Source organism: Apteryx rowi, unplaced genomic scaffold (assembly GCF_003343035.1).
Source record: "Apteryx rowi isolate R43461 unplaced genomic scaffold, aptRow1 scaffold_784, whole genome shotgun sequence".
NCBI lineage: Eukaryota > Metazoa > Chordata > Aves > Apterygiformes > Apterygidae > Apteryx > Apteryx rowi.
Window position 1 is genome coordinate 209,344 of NW_020451076.1, and position 23,900 is coordinate 233,243.

The 23,900-nt window shown below is 39.6% G+C and overlaps 1 protein-coding gene across 3 annotated transcripts in view; it reads left to right on the forward strand.

Moving 5' to 3' along the window:
- Window positions 1-21,292: 21,292 nt before the first annotated feature.
- NPHP3 (nephrocystin 3) overlaps window positions 21,293-23,900 on the forward strand; it is a 29,226-nt gene continuing 26,618 nt past the window's right edge. For all 3 annotated transcript variants that reach the window (XM_026088793.1, XM_026088792.1, XM_026088791.1), the window contains exons 1-3: window positions 21,293-21,646; window positions 21,945-22,070; window positions 23,344-23,494. In XM_026088793.1, the coding sequence (XP_025944578.1) occupies window positions 21,293-21,646; window positions 21,945-22,070; window positions 23,344-23,494 (631 nt within the window). The remainder of the gene's footprint in view (window positions 21,647-21,944; window positions 22,071-23,343; window positions 23,495-23,900) is intronic.

The window sequence follows — 23,900 nt, forward strand, 5'->3', positions numbered from 1 at the left end:
ATAGCCAACAATACACACATTACACTACTAAACAAAAGTCAAGGCCGCAGGGTCAAGTTGACCTTCACATTTAACATTCATGAACAAAATTTTTTTCTAAAGCAAGCATTTTTTGTTCTGGACTACTTCCCCCACTGATGGACATCATTCTGAACTTCAGGCTAAGCTATTTTCCTTCCTTTGGCACGTTTTGTCCTAAACTATGTAATAAAAATGCTACTGTAACTTACACCACATGGTACTTCTAAATATATTGGTTATTTTATTGCTCATGTGATGTTTGGAAATAACTATAAATTCAATTTATCCATCATATATCTTGTAATCTCAATAGATTATATCCTTTCATTTAAAATTCTGGATATATTTCGTAGAGTCATAAATGCTTGAAAGCAGTATATTCTTCATGATCACCCTTTCAGAACATGAGATATCAATTCTCACCCAATTCTACCATGACTTCAATTACACTTACACTTAGCTTCTTCTTTTGTAATCTTTCCTTACATTACAACCTCAGCACTTGGGGTATTTAGTGACTCCATTTTATAACTGTACTGTTAATGGGTCCATTTCAGAAGAAAACACACTCCATGAAAACATTTTGGTTTTCTACATATTATTCTGAGAAATGAGTTGCTTTCCTTCATAATTTGATGTTTTAAAAAGTCATATTGCAACCTTATTTTATTAGCAGTTATCCAGTAATATGGACAAAAGGAATATTGTCAAAACAAATGGCTGAAGATGAAATGAGCATAACAAAAGAAGTGGAGGAAAATTCCTGAACATCTTAAATGTCTATATACTAAAAGGAAAAAACAAGAAGTGGTGGAAATCTTAGTACATGATCAGGATTATGAATTTAATGGCCAGGCAGAAACCTAATAGTTTGCTCCAGGAAGATAGATGAGAGAAAAGGTAGAAGGTGATGTTAGCTTGTACATGAAGGATGCACATATTTGCTCTGAAGTCTGGAATGCGGAAACCCACTAAGAAGGAACAGGGAAAAGAATAAGGGATCTATTCTGGAAAGTTTACTGATGAAACCAAATCAGGTAAATTAGATCAATGAGGCTTGAGGCTTTCTGTAAGTCATTTGCAAAATCACTCATGACAAACTGAGTGGTGGTAATAAAGGCATGTTAGTCACCCACATATCTCTTGGGAAAGAACATGTTCTGTCCAGTAAGTTCTTAAAATGCATTAGTGAAAAGGAGCTATGCATAAATACTTCTCTAGATTTGTTTCTGACAGTAGGCAGAGACTGTTGGAGGAGACTGAACTAGAAAGCATCTTGGTCTTCAACAGCCTCATGGGGGGATATGGAGAAGACAGAGCCAGACTCTTCTCAGAGCTGCACAGTGAGAGGATGAGAGGTAATGGGCACAAGCTGTAGCAAGTGAAAAGCTGATTTATTATTAGGGAAAAAAATGTCAGTACAAAGGCAGTCAAACACTGGAAGAGGATACACAGAGAGGCTGCAAAATCTCCATTCTTGGAGATACTCAAAACTTGACTGGACAAGGCCTTTAGTAACCTGATCTAAATTGGCCCTGCTTTGAGCAGGGTGTTGAACCAGGGGGCCTCAAGAAGTATGAAGCAGTAAGTGTGCAGGAGTATAGGATTAGAATTCAAAATAATCTTAATATGCTGGAGAAATGGTCTGGAAAAATCAGACGGAAATCCTTACACACAGTACATAGCACTATGCTTAAGCATATCTGCAAAAACACAGAACAAGGAATAACTAGCTGGGTGGCACGTCTATCTTCAGAAGAGAATCTGAGGGCCCCAGCAATCAAATGTGAACATGAGCCTCCAATGTCATCAAGTGAAAACAGCAATCATCACGCTGCAATTTATAAACAAGAGCACACTGCGCAAAACACATGAAACAATCCATCTACTGTTCTCAAAAATGGTTGAAGCCTTAGTTTGATCACTCTACCCAGATCTGTGTATCACACTTCAAGAAAAATGTGGACTAATTGGGAGAAAAAATTCTGAAAAGAATACTGACAATGATGTTTGGAAGTGATGAGCTATGAGGAGACTGAAGGAACTGCCGTTTTATCTCAAACAGGAATGAATGGCCACATGTACAATTAGAGTCTGCAAATACATAAGAGGTTGTTGCAAAGAGGAAGGGAATAATTTGTCATATCCATGACTGAGGACAAAGTATGGGCTCAACCTGCAGCAAAATCAGTTCAGGTTAGACATCAGGAAGAACTTTTTAATGATAAAGGTAGTGAATCAGTATGAAAGACCAAGTAGATAAGTTGCAGAATCTTCAGCATAGAAGACTGTTTAAGAATATGTTGGACAACTGTATCCCCAGCCAGTAACATTCACAAACATGAGTCAAACCATTATTTCTGTATTGCATGACTCACAACTATCTCCTTCCGTCTCAACTAAAATCTGTCTGGCTCACAGACGTCCAGTCATCATCTCAACGTGACTGAAACTAAGATGCTCTTAAATTTTCTTTTGAGCTCTCCCTTCTGTACATCCTTTCCCATTCACTGAATCTCTCTCATCAGTACTGCGCTTCAAGTGATTTGTGTATGTCAGCTGATCATTACCTTTCAGTCAGACCTTCTTCTAAATCCTCACACTCATTTTATGTCTAAATCTGGATCAACTTAGAAAGCTCCACTCCACCTCTAGGATGCTGTACATCCTATCCAACCATAGGATCTGGATCTCTTTACTGTAACCTCCTTCCTACTGGCAAGCTGGCTCTGCTGATACATACTCAGAAAACTGCTGAGAAAGTCATTTCCAAGTTCATTGTTTTGACTACAACAGCTGTTTCTTTGCATCCTTCCACTGGCTCCCCTCTTTTATTACAAGAAAAGACTGGTATTCATTTTCAGAATGTGCACATGTATCTCTACCCTATCAAACAAAGCTTATTGAGATGGTGACCAGCCAATGTTGTACACTTACTATATTAACAAGCAAGCAAGCAAACAGAAAAATCCTTTATGCTTCCTTCCTTGCTGTCCCAGATACTTGGGACATCTGTTAACATGAACATCTGCATAGCTGCCTCATTATTCTTTTCACACATATCTTTGCCTAGGCAGCCTACACAGAACTGCAACAGTGGTTACACTGCTGGTGTGTTAACACAATGGGCTATCTGACTGACTCAAACCAGCCCACTGATTCCTTGTCCTCCAGTTTTGATCTTCGTTTATATCCAGATTTAAATATTTGTGGAACCATAATACAATTTTTCCTTGGCGTTTGCACAGCATGGAACAGGTCCCAAACTATAACTAAGGTTCTCTCGCCATTACAGCGTAGATCCTGAAAGGTATTTATACTCCTCAGGATCTGGATCCAATAGTATAAAGCTCCTTCTCTTAGCGTCTATCATAACACAACAAACATAGGCCAGCTATTTCCCAAACGCTTCTTTGTAAATGGGGAAGCTGCTGATTCTCCCTCTCACCTCTGCAAATAATTTCACTCTTCTTTAAGGGCTATGGTTTTAAACAAAGGTAATTCGATATTTCTCTAACTTTAGGTGTTGTAGTTTACTGCTGCATATACGTTACTTATGCTATTTGAAGACTCTTTTTGTTAGGACATAAAAGGCAAGTATAGATAAACAAGACATCTATGTGGCTGAACCTCCAGAGCACAGTAAAGATAAAAAAAGCCATTTCTTCCAGCATGTGGCAAAGTGCGCTGCAGGTCTTCTTTTAAAGAGTAGGGGCACAGTTCTGCTCTTAGATACAAGCTGGTAGATTTCATTTACCTACGGGGCAATTACCTACTAATCATGATGAATAAAGAGTATATTTTAAGAGTCATCATTTCTCTCTCTCTCTCTCTCTCTCTCTCTCTCTCTCTCTGCAAGAAAACAGTAACTTATGAGTGGTGAACCTGAAATCAAGCACAACAGTGTTTTCATTTCATCATTGCCTGAACCAAGATTAAAAAGTTTTTTACACTAACTGTATTTTGTTTGGAAGGCCATTTTTGTGTCCATAACTTTTTTTTTTTGCCTGAACTATCTTTGTGAAGTATTTTAAGACTGATTTTACTCAGTTAAATTCAAGTGATCTTTTAAAACAAATAGACAAGATGACAACCTGTGACAGAAAAGCACACTAGTGTAAACCTGTGACTTAAGCATGTATACAGACATCAGAGCTATCATATCCCAGTAGAGGCTCAAGGCCCTACTGTTATAATTCCATAGGGATGCTAAACCAACTTTGCATTAACAGCAATTGCCATTTTGGGGAAGGCACTGCAAAGGGTTTTGCTTGTATTTCCCATGCTGTAAGTGTGAGAATGTCAAATTGCAGTTCTCTCCCTGAGTCAAACTACTTTTAAGAAGATTGAAGGCACTGCAATCAAACGTCTGCCAGTCCACTCAGTTTATACCATTATTTGCACAGCCCCAGAATTTCAAAATGATGTGAAGTTGATATTTCTTTTTTTTATAATTACAAAGTACTTTATTATAATGCTTGATCCCTGTGTATCAGGGGATATATATAAATATACAACATACATAAGTCTTTTTCATATTTAGCAAATATTACTTAAAGTATTAAATTAGACTATTTCAACTAAAACATTGTACAGTAAAATAGAGTAGCTATCACAGCTAAACATAGGGTTTCAATACAAATAATGGAAAACGCAATTTGGTGTCCTTTGTTTTAAGACTATATTCATTTTCTTAACATGAAAAAATATGAAAAAAGTTATTCAGCATGATGGAAAGCATGAAGAATTTTTCTTTCAGTAAACATTACCTGGCATTCACATCTTTCTCACTATACAATGCCACAACTAGGACAAGGATGCACTCAGACTAAAGCTGCCTCATTGTAAAGGAGGGCCAAAAACATTCTCCAAAAGTTCTTCAAAATCTGCTGATCAACAACATTACAGATTTGATATTCTGCATATCCCACAAAGTTCACTTTTTCTTTTCAATTTGAAGACATAAGCAAAGAATATTGCACCTTAGAAAGTGCATAGGAGGCCTAAAGAATGGTTTATGGAGAATAGTYTCATAGTTTATTTTGTGTTAAAAAAACCCTTCTTTTACTTGTGCATTATCCAAGGTTTCACGCCATTTAATGAAGTGACCACTGCCTAAAACATTTGGTTGTGTTCTCTCTTACTGACATTAAAAATCAAAGTAAAATTAGACCTTTGTTCTCCAAAGGATGTATGCATATGTTTTATTCTACACACTTCAACGTTTTCTGTCTCCTGGGACACTAAGCTAGGCACCTGCACAAGCCCAAAGTTTAACAGTGCCTTTGGACCTCTTGCATGACTGTACTCTGGAGAGCTAGAAGGTTGCTGTATGTGGCTGAACTAATTTTGTTTCCATGCGGTTAAAAAATAAGGAAACAAAGTATCTTGGCACAAAGGCAGGACAATCGACCTCAGAGATGCTTTTGGCTTTTGTTCAGTACAGATGGGGGGGAAGAACAGTTTTAAAATGAGGATAAAATCAGCAGAGGAAAAATGCAATTGTCAAAGCTCTAATAAGGTTAACCATAGATACAAATTAGAATCTATGGAAGTACTTGACAATATTCCTTTAAATAATATTAGAAAGGTTTGAATATCACAAATGTCCTTGACTGAGGTCAAAACCAATTAATCTTAGAATTGAAAAGCTGAAAGATACCCAAATATATAACATAAACTCTTTCACTGCTGTTACTTGGTTCTCTGGGGCTATCATTCTGGGGCTATTCATTTGAAGTCAATGCAAATCCATAAACTTCATTTTTTCTCTATATCACCAAAGAAGAAAAGCTCTCAGTAGTCAGCAATTTTAGGAGTTTAAGCCATTCTTCTTAACCAATATTGTAACAAAGTTATTTGCTTTCAATTAACCCATGAAGTTAAGCTGTTTTCTGGATAGTGGATGTTTTACAAACTACTGAAGAGTGGGGTGGCTGACATGATCTTCCCTGGGTTGAAATGAAGGTCGAGATCATCACCTGACTCCAAGTCCATGGCAGCCCAGACATCAGTAGGACAAGTTCTGCATGTGAAAAAACTCACTCCTTATACACCTGCACCTGAAGCCTTTGAAAGTAGAAAGTTTTAAAGAAACTGTGCCTGGACTGGTTCATGTGCCCCTTCAGGAAGCAGCAGAATGACAGCTTCTCTTTCCTGACAGACCCTTCTCTWAGAGCATTTTTTTTATAAAGCCTCTTTCTTTTGGGGCACCTATTCTAGGGTTAATATAACTTGTAGCTGTTTAACTCACTGCAGTTCATTATTATTTCTTGTACGAACAGTGAATGTTCATAGGTCCTATCCCAGATGGATTTGCTCTGAAACTCAAAAAAAGTCTGGAGCTGTTGTCTTTGTGAGGTAGTTAATACTACACAACAAGCCAGGAGATTGTTGCACTATTTTTTTGACTGATTGAACAACTAAATTCATTGCTGTGACTGCTTTCCATGATCTAAAGGAAAACACAAGTGCTTTTGAAAGATTTTCACTCAGTAGAATTCAGGTATGCAATCAACTATTAGCTTTACAGGACTCTACAGTCAGCATAAATAAATGCTAAATGAGCTACTCAATAAGGTGGGAACAGACACCTATCATTTCATAATGTCTATACCCAGAAATCAGATGACTGCTTTGTAAATCCAAGCTCACTCATGCAGGCTTTTTTTTCCCCACACAGCTGTTCCTCTTTTTGGCACCATCTATCAAACTCTTGGAGCAAACCCTAAACTTAAACTGAGGCATAGCTGGATTTAAGTCAGTGGAATTAGAGTGTTTTACACCAGCTAGAAATCCCTTGTAGAAAGCAATCTGCATTATAATGCAGCAATGTTTGCCATCAGAAGCAGCAAAATAAATCATATGAAACATACAGCTGTTATGTTATCTAATGAAAAAATCTATTTATAGCTACTTGGCATAGTAACTAAACTGATAAATTTCATTGTGTAAGAAGCTGTATTATGCAAAATGCCTCCCACAGTCTGTTGGCAATGTCTTCATCTTCCTGTCTTTTGAGCAGTGTCAGACAAAAGAAAGATGGAACCGATCCAGTGACGTGGGATAGAAGCAAGGTGACTGAAAAGTTGAAGGCTTGGCCACCCAAGCTTGGAGCTCTGCTCCAATGAAAATGTGCAAAGTAACAAATTCTTGTTTAATCAACTCTGCCCTTTGCACTTGCTTCTGTGGTCTGTCAGTTATATCCTTTTTGCTTTCTGAAAGTGCATCCTCATCTATGTCTGCCTTTATTTCATTTCATTTATACTTTTCTCCTTTCATGCAGTTCTTTCCTCTGCCTTCATTTACTGAGCTCTAACCTTCTCCCCTCCCCCACTGCCATTATTTCACTTTTCCAAAAAGTTGGTGGTACAGAAAATAGAAATAGGTTTCATTCTATATGTYTCCTTGCTCTGTCACCCTTTTTTTATGTCCTTTCTCTATTTTCCTTGTCCAGAACTGATTGCACAACTGTTCTCCCTTTTGTTTCTTTAATTTATTTGGCTGCCACTAGCTTGACACAATAATGCATTTCAAAATACTCATCATTCCTCAAAGTCGGGGTCTTCATTTCAAAAGCCAGCACAAACAATAGGTTTTCTTGTTGTGGTTTTCAGAACAGCATTCAGAAATAGTGATATGTTTATTAAGACAGACTGACAAATTTTGATGCTGCTTTAGATTTACATTGTAGAAAAGAAAAAGATTGCTAGGGTAAGCAAAACCATAAAAGATTATTTTCATGCCTTTAGTTTCTCCACAGTTCCAAATTCACCCCCAGCAGGCTAAACAGGAACATCACTGTTGCTTGAAAAGTCAGGCTTTTCATCTTGTCTGTGTTCTTGCCATACAGTACGCAGTAGAAGCAGCAAACTAAAGGAAAAATATACTGGAGCTAACAGATAAAAACAGTGGCCTGTGAGTCACTGTTATTATATAGAGCTAGTAATGCTAGTAAACGCAGTCCTGATGTATTTAAGTGCCTGCTTGCAGGAATGGGGTCCAAATTTATCATTTGCCACTCTAAAGCTGCAACCAGGAAATTTATAAGCACATGTTCAAGCTGATTAAAAAGACAGATATACTCACAAGTCTGGGTCTTTGCAAGCACAAAAACTGATGTGGGAAACTGGCACATGCTCCTTTTTGGAAGGCTTAAAATAATTGATGCAAAGTCTCTTTGCAGAACCTCTTTTTTGTGCACTTATTTAAGGAGATATTAAAACTCCAGAAGAGGTTTCTGAGTTCAAACCAAACCTTGTACTGTCAAGTTAAAGAAGCTGCATTAATACAGGATTACACTTTCTTTAGAAAACTTATGTGAACTGTGTAATAATTGATACAATCCTACTTTTTCTTATTGAAGTTTCTTTTTCTTCTGTTTATATAGAAAAGCAGTTCCCTTATTTTATATCTTTTATTATATTCAGTGATATTTCTACTGAATCATGACGATTTTTGCAGAGAGTTCTTCATCGGTGACTTTTATATTTTTATTATGCTTTGTTATGCAACACACATTTGCTTGTGAAGTGAATACATATCTTAGTGGCACTTTTAGCCATAAGTTCTTTAAAATTCATTTTCTCTTTCTACAATCTAGATGGCTGTATTAATAGTGGGTTTAGCAATGTGACACAGTACATGTTTTGCCATAGATCTACATTCCTTCTATCTGCTTTTTTTAGCCAAAAAATGAATAACCAAAATAGACACTCAACTACGTTTTTTTCAGCTTAATTTGTTTTTAGGTATTTTAACAGGATTTTTCTTGAAAAAAAGTGGACAAACAGAAGTATATGATTTCCCAAAGATTTCTGAAATGTCATGATAATGGTGGCATACCTGTAATACTGTACTTAAATTTCCATCCCTTCCCCAAAATATTTAGAATAAATATTTAGATCCAGACTGTGCAAAAATGGAAACAATAAAAAGGATTTTCCTGTCACAGCCACATATCAGGATAAGGCACCACTTCTGTTACTGTCTGGGTTTGATTCTCTCATCACAGATTTCAAGCTAATCTGGCTTTGCGGGAATTATTCCTGCATGATGAGGACAGCAAGGCCTAAAGGGTGAGAGCTGTGGTTTGCTAGCACTAGTAACAGTACCAGCTTTGTACAAAAGACATGGATGAATGATTCTTACCTATATGCATACACAGAAGCTTCTGTAATGTTTGTACTAGATACAAATAGAGAAAAACAGCGGTCAAAAGAGTTTTTGAAACTAAATCCTGAAGTGGATGTATTTTATCTCAGGACTGAAGAAAGTCCAGAGGAGCAGCTCAAATCAACATAATTAATAATTCTTTCCAACTCTCTTATCCAGTACATTTCTGTCACTCCGTAAAGACTTGTGTTAGCAGACATCTATTAGCTGCATTTAAAATTCCACCATCTTCCTAAAATCTTGGTCATCCTAATATAGTCTGTGTTTCAATTTCAAATCCATTTTAACATATATTATTTAAAGACAATTGGTTAAAACATTATAGCAAAGAAAGTGAAAGTGCCTTAACAGAAAGAATAAGAGAAAACTAAGTAAAGAAAACAATTTCTTCCACCAGAAACAAACACACTAGTTACATGAGATACTCATCAAGATTTAGAAGATAAGATTCTGCAGTCTGAGTAGTGTAAATAATCAAATAGAATTTTAAGATACAAAAAAGAATAATAATAGAATAGTCTGCCGAGTTTTGTTGTTATGGATCTAGGAAAGAATAAACTACTGAGAAAAATAATTCTTTAGGGCACTTAATATCTTTCCCCTTTAATTTCTCCTTTATGCTTTTAGTTAATTTCCTACGCTCTTTCTGTCAACACTACTGTTTACTACTCAGCCCCACAAACCAGCTTGAGTAATTTAACTATAGAGTAAAACAATAACATTTCTCATTTTCAATATTCCCTAACAAACCCCCAATTTTTTTTTTAACAAAGAAATCTATGTAGACATAAGAAACAGGCATTTAAGCCCCATTTTCACATAGGCTCAAAGAGAGTGTAAGACCAATTCATCAATTCATCATTGTTCTAAGAAATCTGATGAAAAAGGAACTCAGACTTCTAAGTCACATGGAAGCTTTTTATTATTTTACCTGTCATTTAATTAAAATATTACAACTCAGGCAGAGAGCAAGGCTTAGCTTCATTGTGCTGTGGCCTGGAGTGCTTTCTGAATGAACCAGCTCCAAGCCATATTAACAAAATGGGTTTTTGACACAAGCAAGCACACAGCTGCTTAACCATATGGAAGTGTAGTTGCATGAAGCTCTGCTAACATGCACTTCCCAGCTCCTCACTTACATCCAGACATGTTGCCCTGGAGCAGGCTCCTTCTCCGCTTTCGTTCCCTTGCGACACCCTGCTCTCCTGATTCCTTTGTGCCCATGTAACACCTCAGCTGCGCAGGAAGCTCTAGCAGGTCACCCAGCCACGTGACTTTGAACACTGATAAGTATCCAACCAAGTATTCCAAGTTTTGCACACCCTATTTTAGATGAATAATATATGCCACTGGTATCTGAATATACATGCACCACTTTTGGAAAAACAGATCAAACAGTTTCGTATGGCCATTCCACACAGCTGGAATCCTGCAGAGCAAGAAAACCTGTGTCTGCAGGACTTCTGCAACCCTGCAGAAATACTGGTCTGCAGGGAATGCTTACTGCTATTCCAGTCACCCATTATGTGTAGGTTTATACATTAATATGGTTTGAGTCTCTTCGTTCTGAAGTTTCCTGTAGCAAAACTTAAAAGGAAAACAGATGGGGCCCAATGCATAGAATTCCATGCCTTGAAAAAACAGATCATAAATTACGCACATGACAGCTAACGAAGTGCAAACCTATAAAAGAAGTTAAACAGCTGGACTAGTATCAGAAGCATGAAACATGTCTAAACCAATTATCTTTACCTGATAAACTTACTGATAGGTTTCAAGTTGACAAAGAAATAATTGATCTACCATTCACAAGGGCCGATTATTTTCTGTTGAATTTGTCATGGACAAAATTCCTCCTTTCATTAGCACAGAATTGCAGAAGGAGGCTTTTTAACACAGACTTGATTATTTACTACATCTGATTTTCACCAGTTTGTTTTGAATAACTGACAAGAGAAGAGTCTAGTTCTCCTCCCCCAATGACACTAGAAGCATGCTATAAGAAGAGAGCAAGCTACTCAAACATTTAGCACACGAAAATTTCCCTAAGGTGTGACGAACTAAATAGGTAGCTTCTTGAACTTCATCAAAATTCACATGACTGCACTGAAATACAAAATCAGAATCCACTACCAAGTGCACAGTCTCTACCTAACCATCACTGAACAAAATGCATGCTCATTTCTCTTGCTCATTCCCCACGGGCTTCAGGCACTGCATCCCATCTGTGCTCTCATCATTTGTCTGTGAGCTGTGTACTTAGGCTGGGATTCTGCTTCCACACCCTTCTGGAAAGTGCCTGGTGTAACATGCAATTTCCTATGCTCAGGAAAGCAAACCATGCCATATAAACACAATTCTGTGTTGCAGGTTGACCAGAGACAGGCCGACCTTTGCAAAGGTGAATCCAGTCGCTGCAGCTTCCCATCCAGAGGAGCAAGTTACTCTGTGTTAATACCACAGCAAGAAGACAGGGACACAGCTCATTTTCTGAGCACACCCTGCAGAGAACACAGCTGAGGACCCTGGAATACAATTTCCAAAAGGCATTGCTGCAAAAGGAGTTCGGAGAGATTTGTTTCTGAACACAAGCACCTGAGTTTGCTCTTTACTAGATATGAATACCCGCCTCAATGCTCCTGGAGAGCATGGAGAGAGCAACACAACGCATGACATCCTGAAGGTACCGTAGTTGTTTCTGGTTTGTTTGCAAGTTGTCCAGGCACTAGGGGGGGAAGAAAAGCTCATTGCTACTTGAGTTCCTGACACAGTCTGGCCCTTAACCCAGAAACTACAACTAGTTTCTTCCACCATATGTGTACACAATATAACTGTAGCAGAATGACTAGGGACTGTGCTTACTCTTGATTTCCCTTCAGATTAATTTTCAAAGCAAACTCTGAGTGTTTCAAGTAGCCTCAGGCTTTCCTTTAACAGGTGCATAAGAATGAAGTGACAGGCTTTAGGGAGGAGGAGGGAATAAAATAATATTTTGAATGTTTCCCTTACTGTCAGATATCGGCAGCATTTATTCTAACATATCACCTAATCTAAAATCCTGTCAATGGAAAGGCTTCACCAGAGACTGCAACAAATTGTTTATTCAATAAAGGTCATTCAACTGGTGCTGTTCATCATTTAGTTCCACTGTGAACATAAGCCCAGCTCTGACATTTAACAATTTAAAGGTAGGTAGAGTTACTATTTCCAGTACTAGTTTCATTGCAAGACAGAATTCTAGTAAAATTGTTTGGAAGATGTAGTGTGAAAATGTTTCTTCTGATTTAAAGGAAGTGAGGCGTTTGACAGGTCTGAGCTACACACTTCATGGCTTTGTTTACCTTGTTTAAGAATAAAGTGACAATCTGCTGTTTCTAAATACATTGAAAAAGTGTTTAATAGCATATTTTCCCTTTGAAGTCAATACAAAAGTTATTAAAAAAAATAAGTAGAAAAATGCAGGAAGTCTTTGCCTGCTTTGTTTTTGTTAGAAACTGCTCTGAGAAGTTTTATCTCTCTTCACATTGCAGCTTTCTCTGTCTGTGCAGAACTGAAGCTTTATAAAAGAAGTTTAGCCCTTGTGACTGCAAAGACAGCTTTCTAATGTACAGAGACACCAGCAGGTATTAAAGGCTGTATCTCAGTCCAAACACTTTGCCTTGTCTTTTCCCAGTGATTTGTGGTACCTGTGCTCTGCTTCCTACCACAGAAGAGATAATAAGAGATTCCAGTATTTCATTTGCTAGAGGATACTTTCGTCCATGTTGACTCCAAGGCAAAGAGCTCTCTCTTATCTTTTTCCCCCTTCTTAACCATATCTGATGTTTCTTCACACAGCAGAGTTCCAAAAAAAAAAAAAAAAAAAAAAAAAAAAANCTACCACAGAAGAGATAATAAGAGATTCCAGTATTTCATTTGCTAGAGGATACTTTCGTCCATGTTGACTCCAAGGCAAAGAGCTCTCTCTTATCAGTTCACCCCTTCTTACCCATATCTGCTGTATCTCCACTCAGCAGTGTTCCAAAAAAAAAAAAAAAAAAAAAACAAAAGAGAGACAGAGGAGAGAATTGGGAGTTAAGGGAATGAGGCACAGACTTGAAGTGCTGAGCAGTACCTAAGGGAATGCAAAGAAATTTCTGGCTATTCCAACACCTATGTTTGAGTAACAGGAGTGAAGAGACCTTGCTAGTAGCTATCTGGTTGCATTACTATTCCTGAGGCATGCACTAAAAGATGATGAAAGGTGGAACTGGATGGGAATGAAGCCTTGGAGGGAGGAAAGATGAATTTTTGGAAGGGAAAGGAGAGCAAGGCAAACAACTTTTCAGAAATTAAGTAACAATTAATCAGTATGTCCTTTCTTTTGAAGTCTTCAAGATATTTTCGGTAATGTCTACTTGTAATATTCAGTTGTGAGATGCCTCTGCACATACTACTGAACTGCAGAGAAGGTGTGGCTCCAGGCACAAAGCACACACAAATAGAATTGTTATGTAAAAATAGAGTTGTCACATTTCCCAGACAGAAGTACTACAGACACACTGCAGCTTGCAGAGCACGCTCAGTAAATCCAGTATATCTCAAGTAGAGCAGATGCACTACGTTTGAACAGATAATCTGTACAACAGTTGCATGGTGAGCTGACACTTCCTACAGCACCAGATTCAGTCTACAGGCAYTGTAGAGCTGATCAGCATGCACACAGTGGGCAATCTTCAGCATATCTCACTATACAACGAGTTGGACCTACCTGATAAGAACTAGTACCACTTGATACTGTGGAGATACTCCCCAGTCCCAGACCTCCAGAGGCTCACAAGATCACAACCAGATTTCCTATCCCATAAGAACACTGCCCGATTTGCAGACACATCTACATATTCACAATCCACAAACTTAAGCTACTCCTAATGTGGAGATACAAGGTACCAACTAACACACCATAAAAAACTCTGCAAGTGTACATTTCTGCTGTGTGCACTCCAGACTAGTCTTTTTCACCCCTCCCATTCTCTCTGGTCACAGTTCATTGCTACAAAACTCCCGAAGTAAGATGAGTTATGGCACGAACCTGGAATGTAATCACAGACCTTTACACCTTCAATCTAAAGTCCTCCCAGCAGAGTTACTGTAATGGCATGCCTCACATGTTTCAGAGAAAAATTAACTAGGTCTTTCGCCACATTATATCCCATTGTTCTCATTTCAGCAATGCCACAACATAGATTCATTGTGTTTAAATAACACTTGTAACTTAATTTAATACATTGTCTGACCACAAAGCCTTTCTTCATCTGAGTCACATTTTTAAAATGATGTATGTTTAAATGAGTATATGTGGCTCCACTGTTCTTCAGCCATTCCTATTATGCAATGGTTTTCTAATCTTTCTGTGTGCCAGTCAATTATAGCCTCAGGATATTCAGAATCTGCTGCAGTTATGAAAAGAGAAACATCATCATTATCAACGCATGTCTCATACAGAGAATTTAAACACTACAAAAAACCAAAGTGCTAAGAAAATGTTAGCCCAATAGTCCAAGATATTTCTTAGAAAACCATATGAATCAACTCAACAAATATGCCATGCAGTAGTTTAGAAATACAATTCTACATCATTCAGTTGTCAGATTCTGGTCATACATGAAGAATTAATGCAGCACACAAGAAACCACATGATCTTTCTAATAACATGAACTCTGCAGAAAATGCTTGAGATTCTTTCCTTCATTCATTTTAGCAATTCTCCCACTGTCCAGGTTAATTGTTTAAAATGGCATCCTGTTCAGCAGGATAAATAATAAAATACAGCTGCATCCTTCAACAGTGAGCACTTCTAGCTTCACAGCGAAAACTGGAGGGATCAAGGGATGATTGAAGAAACTTAGTATTTAATTTTCAGCTAGATAAAAAGTGTCTTGCTCTGGAAGGCAGGAGTTCAGAGCATCTAGGCTTTTCTGGGGACCTATTCAGACCTGAAATCAGAGTTTCAAATGTTACCAGAATYGGGTTATGTGTTCCCTGACACCACTGGGAAGCTTCCTTCACTCTCTCTCTCTGGCCCCAAAAACCATGCACTCTCTGCTGAAAAACATACTGTCTCGTAAGACTGTTGCAGAAGGTCCTAACCCATTCCTCCCTAGAGCCACTTGGTTAGGGCACTCTTCTAGAAAACAAAAGATGCACGATTGAACTGATGTAGGCTAAGGAAGGCAATGAACTCAGGTGTCAACCTTTCGGACCAGGTGGCAGCACCGTTTCCAGATGTGCTTTTGAAGAAAATTTTGTTGAACTTGATACTGTGAAGCATGCTCAGACCAAACCTACTAGATATACCCTTTGGGAACCTATTTTTTGGATGCCTAATTTGCAAATCCAGATTAGGATAAACCATTGGGACACTTGGCTCCAGCAAGGCAGATGTTCTTTGTATGAACAATGCCACATGCAAGTACTCAGCAAATTTCATTTAGGCCCTATTGAACTGCACATTCCCAAGAACACAGGAAGGTTTTGTAGAGAGCACTCTAAAGCTGTCTTAAAAATAATTTGGTGTAATCTTCAGCACATTTCTTCTATGTTGATCCCATGTTCGGCACCTATGTAGTTCTGTGGCTCTAGGCTGAAGCAATAAATAGCAAAGAAACAGCAATTGCTTGTCATTAATAGTTCTCTTTTTTGCAGTTTATTCAGACATTTCCCTCCCTTCTAGATCTTTTTTCTGGTGAAGAAGATTGTTTGGTCCTAGTGCATAGTGCCAATACAAAATACTCAGCCAACTGACCTGGGATGAAATGACCACGAGACTGCAAAATCTGAAATGTCCTTCTCAGTTCAGTGATGATGCAGCAATGATAAACTGGATGCTCAAAAGCTCTTTTCTTGCTGGGATTATAAATCATTGTTGAATTTTCAGTTAAAACTCAGTTCAAATTTGTGACAAAATATGGTTGCCTCCCAGCTTCTTCTGAGATTTTAATGGAGAAGTGTCACTGAGTCATTTGCTATAAAGATTACAAAAGTTTATCTTGTCTGACATCCTGAAGCTATGAAGGTGAAAAGTTTGGTTCTGATCATGAATCATATTGTTCTAAATCCAGTTCTTGTACTTCGTGTTGAAACATTTCATGAGTGCTTGCATTACAAGCTGGTAAACATAAGCATGGTTAAAGTTAACAGATAGGTGCGGAGGCAGAACTTGCCTTTCCAGTGGTTTCAGACTATTTTTTCCATTCTGAACAATGAACTGCAATACTCTTCCTACATAAGAGCGTTTGATTCCTTCATGTAAAAATCAGTACATCTGGAGTTACTTAACATTACAAAACAAAGCCCTCTTCTCACTGGAATCAGTGCAAAACTATCCATGAATTGAATGGAAATAGTATTTGGCTCTCAGAACTAGGAAGTCCTGTGCTTTTCAAATAATGTTATCTATGACTAATATGTACGCCACTACATTAAAACTTTAGATAGACTAAAAATTTATCTCTATCTATCTACCACTCTCTTCTGTACTTCAACTCCAAACAACTTCCAAGACTGTCTTAATTCTTTAAGAAGCTTGATCATAGCTAAAAGCATGCTCCTTTTGAAATAAAACTTTCTTAACTTCGTAAGAAACCTCCTTCTTTTTCTCCCACCTAGTCACACATCCCCATTTTCCTGAGGTCTTGCTGTCCTCTAGTGGTGAAGGGCTATGACATTTAGAATTATGGGAGCTTTTAAAAGTAGATGTCCTCTCCTTCATTATGACTTTCATCAGCTCTGCAGGTAATTTTCAAGCCTCTCAAGAAATGAATTCTTGTAAGAAGCTGCTGATCTCAGCTTGATAGACTATAATAAAGTTACTGAGTGAAATGTAGTAAGTTCAATAGCTATTTGAACTTGGAGCTATGCTCCAAGGTAGAATTTGTTAGGTAATTTACAATTAACCATCTGTATATTGTTTTATTTTTAGCTTAGAAAAAAAAAATCAGATGCATTAGAAATTCTCATAAAACATGCCTGTAAAATATATATAGTAAGTCTTAAGACTTTAGGCAGGATTTTCAGCACATTTCTTCAGACTTCAATTGCAGTCTTATGTTACAAAGGTGAAAAGCCCTGTTTATAAATGTAAACTTCTAACTTGCTGATCTAATGATAAACTGTGATCGGTTTCTGAGATATTGTGTCTCCTATACCCACTTACAGCACCTCAAATTACTAGAACCCCAGGTACGCAATTTCATGTTGGATCACAGAAAGATTATGCAAAGGTGCACGTCAGTCATACGATGGATATATCCCCAGCTGTGTTGGGGCATATAAAAAAGGGGAAGATACCTACCATCCCATCTTCTAGCAGACATTGCCTCAATGCTGCATACAATATCACTGCCTCTTTTTTGCCTCAGGACCCCTCTGTCCAGTCACAGTGGTTGGTGAATCATGGACCTGCTGATCAGCTGCTGCTTAGCATGTGGGTCTCGGAGCAGGACAGAGGCAGATGCTTTTCATGCAGCTGAATGAAATGCAAGTGCCATAGCAGGGCTGAGACAACAAAGTAATTATGCTCAGAGCTTAAGATCTGGCAGGTTCAGACTTTTTGGGAATGACAGGAGTGCTAGATTCAAAAAATGGTCATCTCAATTGGAAGATTCTCCCTGACTTGGCTGTGTTTTACAGGAGGCCTCATGCTAAACAAAAGTAAGAAGCTGACTGAGTAGACAAGTCATTTGGCTTATCCAGGCTTGCACTTACTGCACAGGCTAGAGTACTGGGAAAAGCCAACCAGTTAGTGAAGAACAGCCCAATAGCAGGTAACCTTTCAGAGCAGGGTTGTCATCATCACTAAAAAGAGGTAGGTAGAACATATACTCCAGGACAAAACTAATCTTTTAAAAACTACCATGCTACATCTTCTCACCACATGTCCTCAACAGAGCTCTTTTAATCATGTTGTGGTGGACACAGATATTTTTGAGTAACAAATGACATCACAAAAAATGGTTACCTTGATTCAGTGCAGGCACAAACAATTTAATAGGGATTTATGAAGGGCTTCTAACACACTTTGCCTATGCCTGTGGTATATAATCTTAAAAGTTACTCCGAAGTCTGAGTTAAAAAAAAGGACGGTGTATAAAAGTTTGTTCAGCTGCCTTTCACTTAAAGCATCTTCTGTTTTCAGATCATTATCAACATTTACTCTAATCATAGTAAAACTCCTGTTTTTAATGGGTAGTCAATCTGCGGCAACCTATAATCTCAAAATCAATCAATCTTATCTTGCTACTTCCTGACCTTGTACATTAAATTTTACAGGAATACATGGATAATAACACACTGGATATATTATTTTGTAAAAGACACATTTGCTAACTTGGAGCCGAATGTAATAATGCATGTAAAAAATAAAGTAATTCTGTTTCCATCAGAACTACATAGGTACTTTCATTTTTAAATTAATAAAAGAGGGCAGACTGCACAGGGCAGACTCAAAAGACCCTGAAACCAACCTTCTTTCAGAAGTGCAGTTCTTGCAGCTGTAGTTATCTCTAAGGGACAGATCCACAGATCCATAGATTTTGTTGGCTAACATTCAACAACAGTTCCTAAAATGAAATAAAGTCAAGATTAAGAAAATTCAACAACAAAACATGTAGTAATACAGTGGATATATTAAAGACAAAAGCAATACCCCTACAGATATCATGTAGATATTTTTAAACTTTAGCCCAGCAGATTTGTATTTAAGGGCAAATAAAGTTTTAACAATGTTCACGCAAAATTGCCTATGCCATACAAACACTGTTGGAGCAAGTACAAAGGTCCATGGGCTTCTAAGTTACACACCCAAAAAAATCTCAATAGGAGGCGAATTCTGGCAGAGTAGTTGTTCCATGGTGAATCAGGAGTATGGATTGTATATGCACCATGAAAGGGCAGGTAGAAGAGTAAAGTCTTCAGAGGGCCAACAAATCTACTGTACTTCTGATTATGTGGTTTCAGTGATGAAAAGCAGTCTTGCTCCTTTAGAGATCTAGTCATGAAGGGGCTTTACAGACTCCAGGTTCTCATCTGATAAACAAATCTCACACATGAATTGGCCTAATAACCCCTCTATATTGGATCAATGATAAGAATGTTAAACATGAAGCTGCTCAAGCATTCTAAATGTCTGCGCTGCCCGATGAAGAACTTCATGACACAATTCACCCAGCACCCATGTCCTCAAAGGACTATGGGCTGGCCTGCTCCTGTTGAAGGTTAAAAATAATGTAAGACGACAAGGCCATTTTTGATCTGGTATTTTCTCTATTCATCAATTTTCAGGATCAATTTACTTTTGAAAGTTAAGACTGCTTGTCCTCAGATTTTCTGAGGCACTATTTCCAACAGCTGAACACAGATATGAACAGTTGGATGTCCTTCTGAATTGTACTAATGGGTGATTTAAACCAATCTTTATAAGTTTACAAATTAGATGTTGAAGCAAGCTATTTGAATCTCTAAACATTAGGAAAACCAATCCATGAAACAACAGGGAAGCAGTGTAAGTTTTCTGTTTAGAAAGGCTCGTGTTAATACAGTCTCTCCTCTCCATAAAATTCCTGTAAAGCATCCAGAGCCAACATTAGAGAAACAGCATCTACAGATCTTCCAATATATTCGTTACTGTCAAATGGATTTTTAGAAAGAATCCAGGAGCTTTTACAGTACTGCACTTTTTATTCTAGGCTTAAAGCCTGGAGATTTTGACTTTCACAAATTCACAACATGAGAAGAATTCAGTCCAAGCACAAGCTTGAACACATTTTTAATTATTCCCAGAGCTGAAACAGCAGGAAAGTAGAGGAACAGCCTGATACCAACACGCAAGTGCAGAAACCCTGGAGTCTTGTCTTGTTACAGAATTCTAAGCTCATTTGCTGAACCTGCTAGTACTGCACAGGCCACGTTAATGTCAATATTAGGGAAGACATAGTAGCACCCTTTGTCTTCCCACACTTATCTCACATTTCATATCTGCCTTTGTCACTGAAACAGGGTTTAACTGAAACAGATCACTAATGTAGCCATAAATGATATACAGACAAGGAATTATTTTTCCCCATGAAAACATAGGGGGGAAGTCTGGGTAAAATCATGTCAGTGGCAAATAGTGCATATTCCCCAAACCCAGAGTTTTCGCTCATGGAAATAAAATAATTCCTTTTTTCATTGTATACAAGAATAAGTAACTTTTCCCTCCAAAAGATTTTGAGATCCAGGATATCACTGGAAAGATACCTCTAAAAGACTTTTTTTCTCCTCTTAAGATTGATCACGGCTAACACATCAGGCACACGTTAGGCAAGACCCGCTTTAAAGTAACTACATTCACTTTTATTTTTCATGTTGACAGTAAAACAGGTTCTGCGATTTGGGAATGAACCAATGACATTCTTGCGAGTCTCAGGGATCCAACTTTCCAAAATGCCCAGGATGGGTGAAGGCACCAGACGCGGCTCTTGAAGAGGCGACTTCAGGACGGCCGACAGTCCAAGGTGGCTTTGGCGCGCTTGGGGACGAGAGCGGTGTCCCCACGGCACGCGGGGGGCCCAGGGCTGCCCGCCACCCACCTCGCCAGGCCCAGACGCCCCCTTCCCCAAACGCCTTTGGCAACGCCCCCCCCCCCCCCCCCCCCCCCCCCCCCCCCCCCGTGGGAACCCCCCCCCCCCCCCCCCCGAGCCCTTCGCTTCGCTGCCTCTCCTGTGGGAAAAGTGTTTTTCTCCCTGCCCGACACATGATTCCCCGCCCCATCCCTGGCGTCACTTTTCAGGTCAGCTTTTTTTTTTTTTTAAAAAAAAAAAACTAAAAGTCCGGATTTTTTTCAGAGAGAGATTACCACCCCCCCCCCCGCGGGGCCCTCCCCAAAGCGCCGCCCGCCCCCTCCGCCTTCAAGGACGGGCGCTGCAAGGAGGGAGGGGGCAGGGGCGGCGGCGGCGGCGGCGGCTTCCTCCCGGCCTGCCCTCGGCGTCCGGCTCCTCGGCGCGGGGAGGCGCCTGCAGGCCGGGCCAGGCGAGGCGGGGAGACCCCCCCGGTCTCCCCCCCCGCCGCCGCCGCCGCCATGGGCACGGCGTCGTCGCTGGTGAGCCCGGCGGGCGGCGCCGGCGAGGTGATCGAGGACGCGTACGGCGGCGGCGGCGGCGAGGCCTGCGAGATCCCGGTGGAGGTGAAGCCCAAGGCGCGGCTGCTGCGCAGCTCCCTGCGGCGCGTCGGCGCGGCGCGGCCCGGCGGCCTCCTGGGCGCCAGCTTCAAGTCGACGGCGTCGGTGCAGGAGCTGGAGTGCGCGGCCGAGTACGAGCGCCTCAAGAAGGAGTACGAGATCTTCCGCGTCAGCAAGAACAACGAGGTGGCCTCCATGGTGAAGAAGGAGGCCAAGCTGGACCGGGAGAACAAGCGGCTGCGCGCTGAGCTGCAGGTAGCCATGGCCGTGCGGGCAGCGTCTTCGTGCCCCGGGCCGCCACGGGCGCTTTGCCCCGCTCCCCGGAGAGGCTGCGGCACGGAGGCGCTGTGGCGGGTGCCTCGTCCTCCCGAGGGGAAACCGCGGCGTCGAGGCGCGGGCCGACGGGCGGCTTGCGGTTGCCGGCGGGAGGGCGAGGCGTCGGGCGCTCGCAGCAGCGCCGCGCTCGGGCCTCTGCGACTGGAAGCGAACCTGCTGCTACCCCATCAGCAGCCGCTGCTGCCTCCCGGGGTAACGGCATGTTACATCTTTTCAGGCGCTTCAAAAAACGTACCAGAAAATACTGAGAGAGAAGGAGAGCGCGTTGGAAGCCAAGTACCAAGCCATGGAGAGAGCTGCTACGTTTGAACACGATCGCGACAAGGTCAAAAGGCAGTTCAAGGTATGGCTTGGTTTTTCTTTCTCTGGGGAAGCAACCGAAAAAAAGGTGAAGGTGTCGCTTGGTCCCGTTCACCCGATGAACTCTTCTGCAACAGAGGTCATGAGGACCTGTCCTCCTTAAAAAAGTTGCAGTATCATAGGTGTAGCTGATTGTTTCCCTCAAGATAATCCTACCAACCTTCTCTGCAAAACTAAGACAAAATTTAGATTAATGAGAAAATAACTTTTTATATATTAAAAAGAGACTGTGCAGTGATGAATCTGAAACTAAATTCCTGTGTCATTCTAACACTGGTCCTTGCAGCTTTTATACCCGAGAGTGACAAGGAAACACAGGCTGCTCGACTGTTACCTGTTGAAGGAACGTATAGATTTAAACACAGACTTTAATTGTTTCTGAGTAAATTGTTTATTTAGCACTGTAACGTTAACACTGTTAGCTTACATGAGAGAAGAAACTTACATCTCTTTCGGCTGCTAAAAGAGAGCCAACTAAGGAAAAGTGTAACGGCTTTACCTTTAGGATGGCTTGAAAGGCCAAGTGAATGCTTCTGCTTTTCCCTTGCTGCAGATGATGATACTTCTACCACCCAAAATAAGGCAGTAGGCCCAGTTTTTGCACTGTTTTCAAGATTACTGACATCCTTAAGTGTAACAGGTGTTAGTGTCTGCTGGAGATATAAAAGAGAACTGTTTTTGACCTTCTTCAAGAAATCAGACTTGAAGAGGAGTTCAACTATTTGTATTTAAATCGATGTTCATGTTTTCCTCCCCCTGTGATGGTAATATTGTACAAACAGGACAGCTGGAGATGCTGGATCACTTTTTATTTTAGAAAATTTAAATTACCACAGCAATCAAAAATAAGTGCAAGATTATATGTAAATGTAAAAATACATGCAAAAATAAAAGGGGACCTTTGAAAAAAGTTATTATATAGCAATTTTAAAAAAAACTGAACTTTCAAAGATCAAGAAAATTACTTCCCATTTTTAATGAGTTTCTTATATTAAGGCAGACTCCTAACTTTCAGAATGATATGCTAAGGTTTAAAAGAGTAAAATTTTAAAAATAGATCATTTCAAACTATGTTTTCCAACTAGTTTTTAAGCTCCTGATGGCTTTTTGCTCACATTTTCAAGCCTTTCCCTGCTAAATGAATGCTAAAAACTTATATTTGCAAGTGAAAGTGCATRATATGAATCCAGGAGCTGATACTGAATTTCCAGAGATTTATAGTTTGTACTTCAAAACTACTTTTTTCCTTCTTGTAGATTTTTAGGGAAACTAAAGAAAATGAGATTCGGGACTTATTGAGGGCCAAACGAGAGCTAGAAGCAAAACTTCAGAGGCTGCAGGCCCAAGGAATCCAAGTGTTTGATCCCGAAGAGTCTGATTCTGATGACAATTGTACAGATGTTATGGGTGAGAATTCCATTCTTTGCATTTTTTGTTGAAATGTGACTGAAGTCTATGAATGATAAAGCATAAGACAAATATTTATATTCTGTTGAAAAAAGGTTTATTAATCTGGGTTTAAAAGCAACATAAAATATTTCTAAAGGATAAAGAGAGCTGACTTTACAACCATAGTTTATATTGTGGAGACCTAAATTTCTGGTCATATTCATGGATCAATGAAGAAAATGGAGCATTGTCTAGACACAGTGTCTTGAAACTTTCTTGAAGTTGTTCCATGAACAGTTCTGAGTTTTATGTTCTCTTCTGAGCTTTCTTCTGCATTTTCCGATTGTAGATCTTAGAGATTATGTTCCAAAAGATCCAGAAGTACGCAGTTGAAACTAGAGGGTATCTTAGATAGACTTGCTGT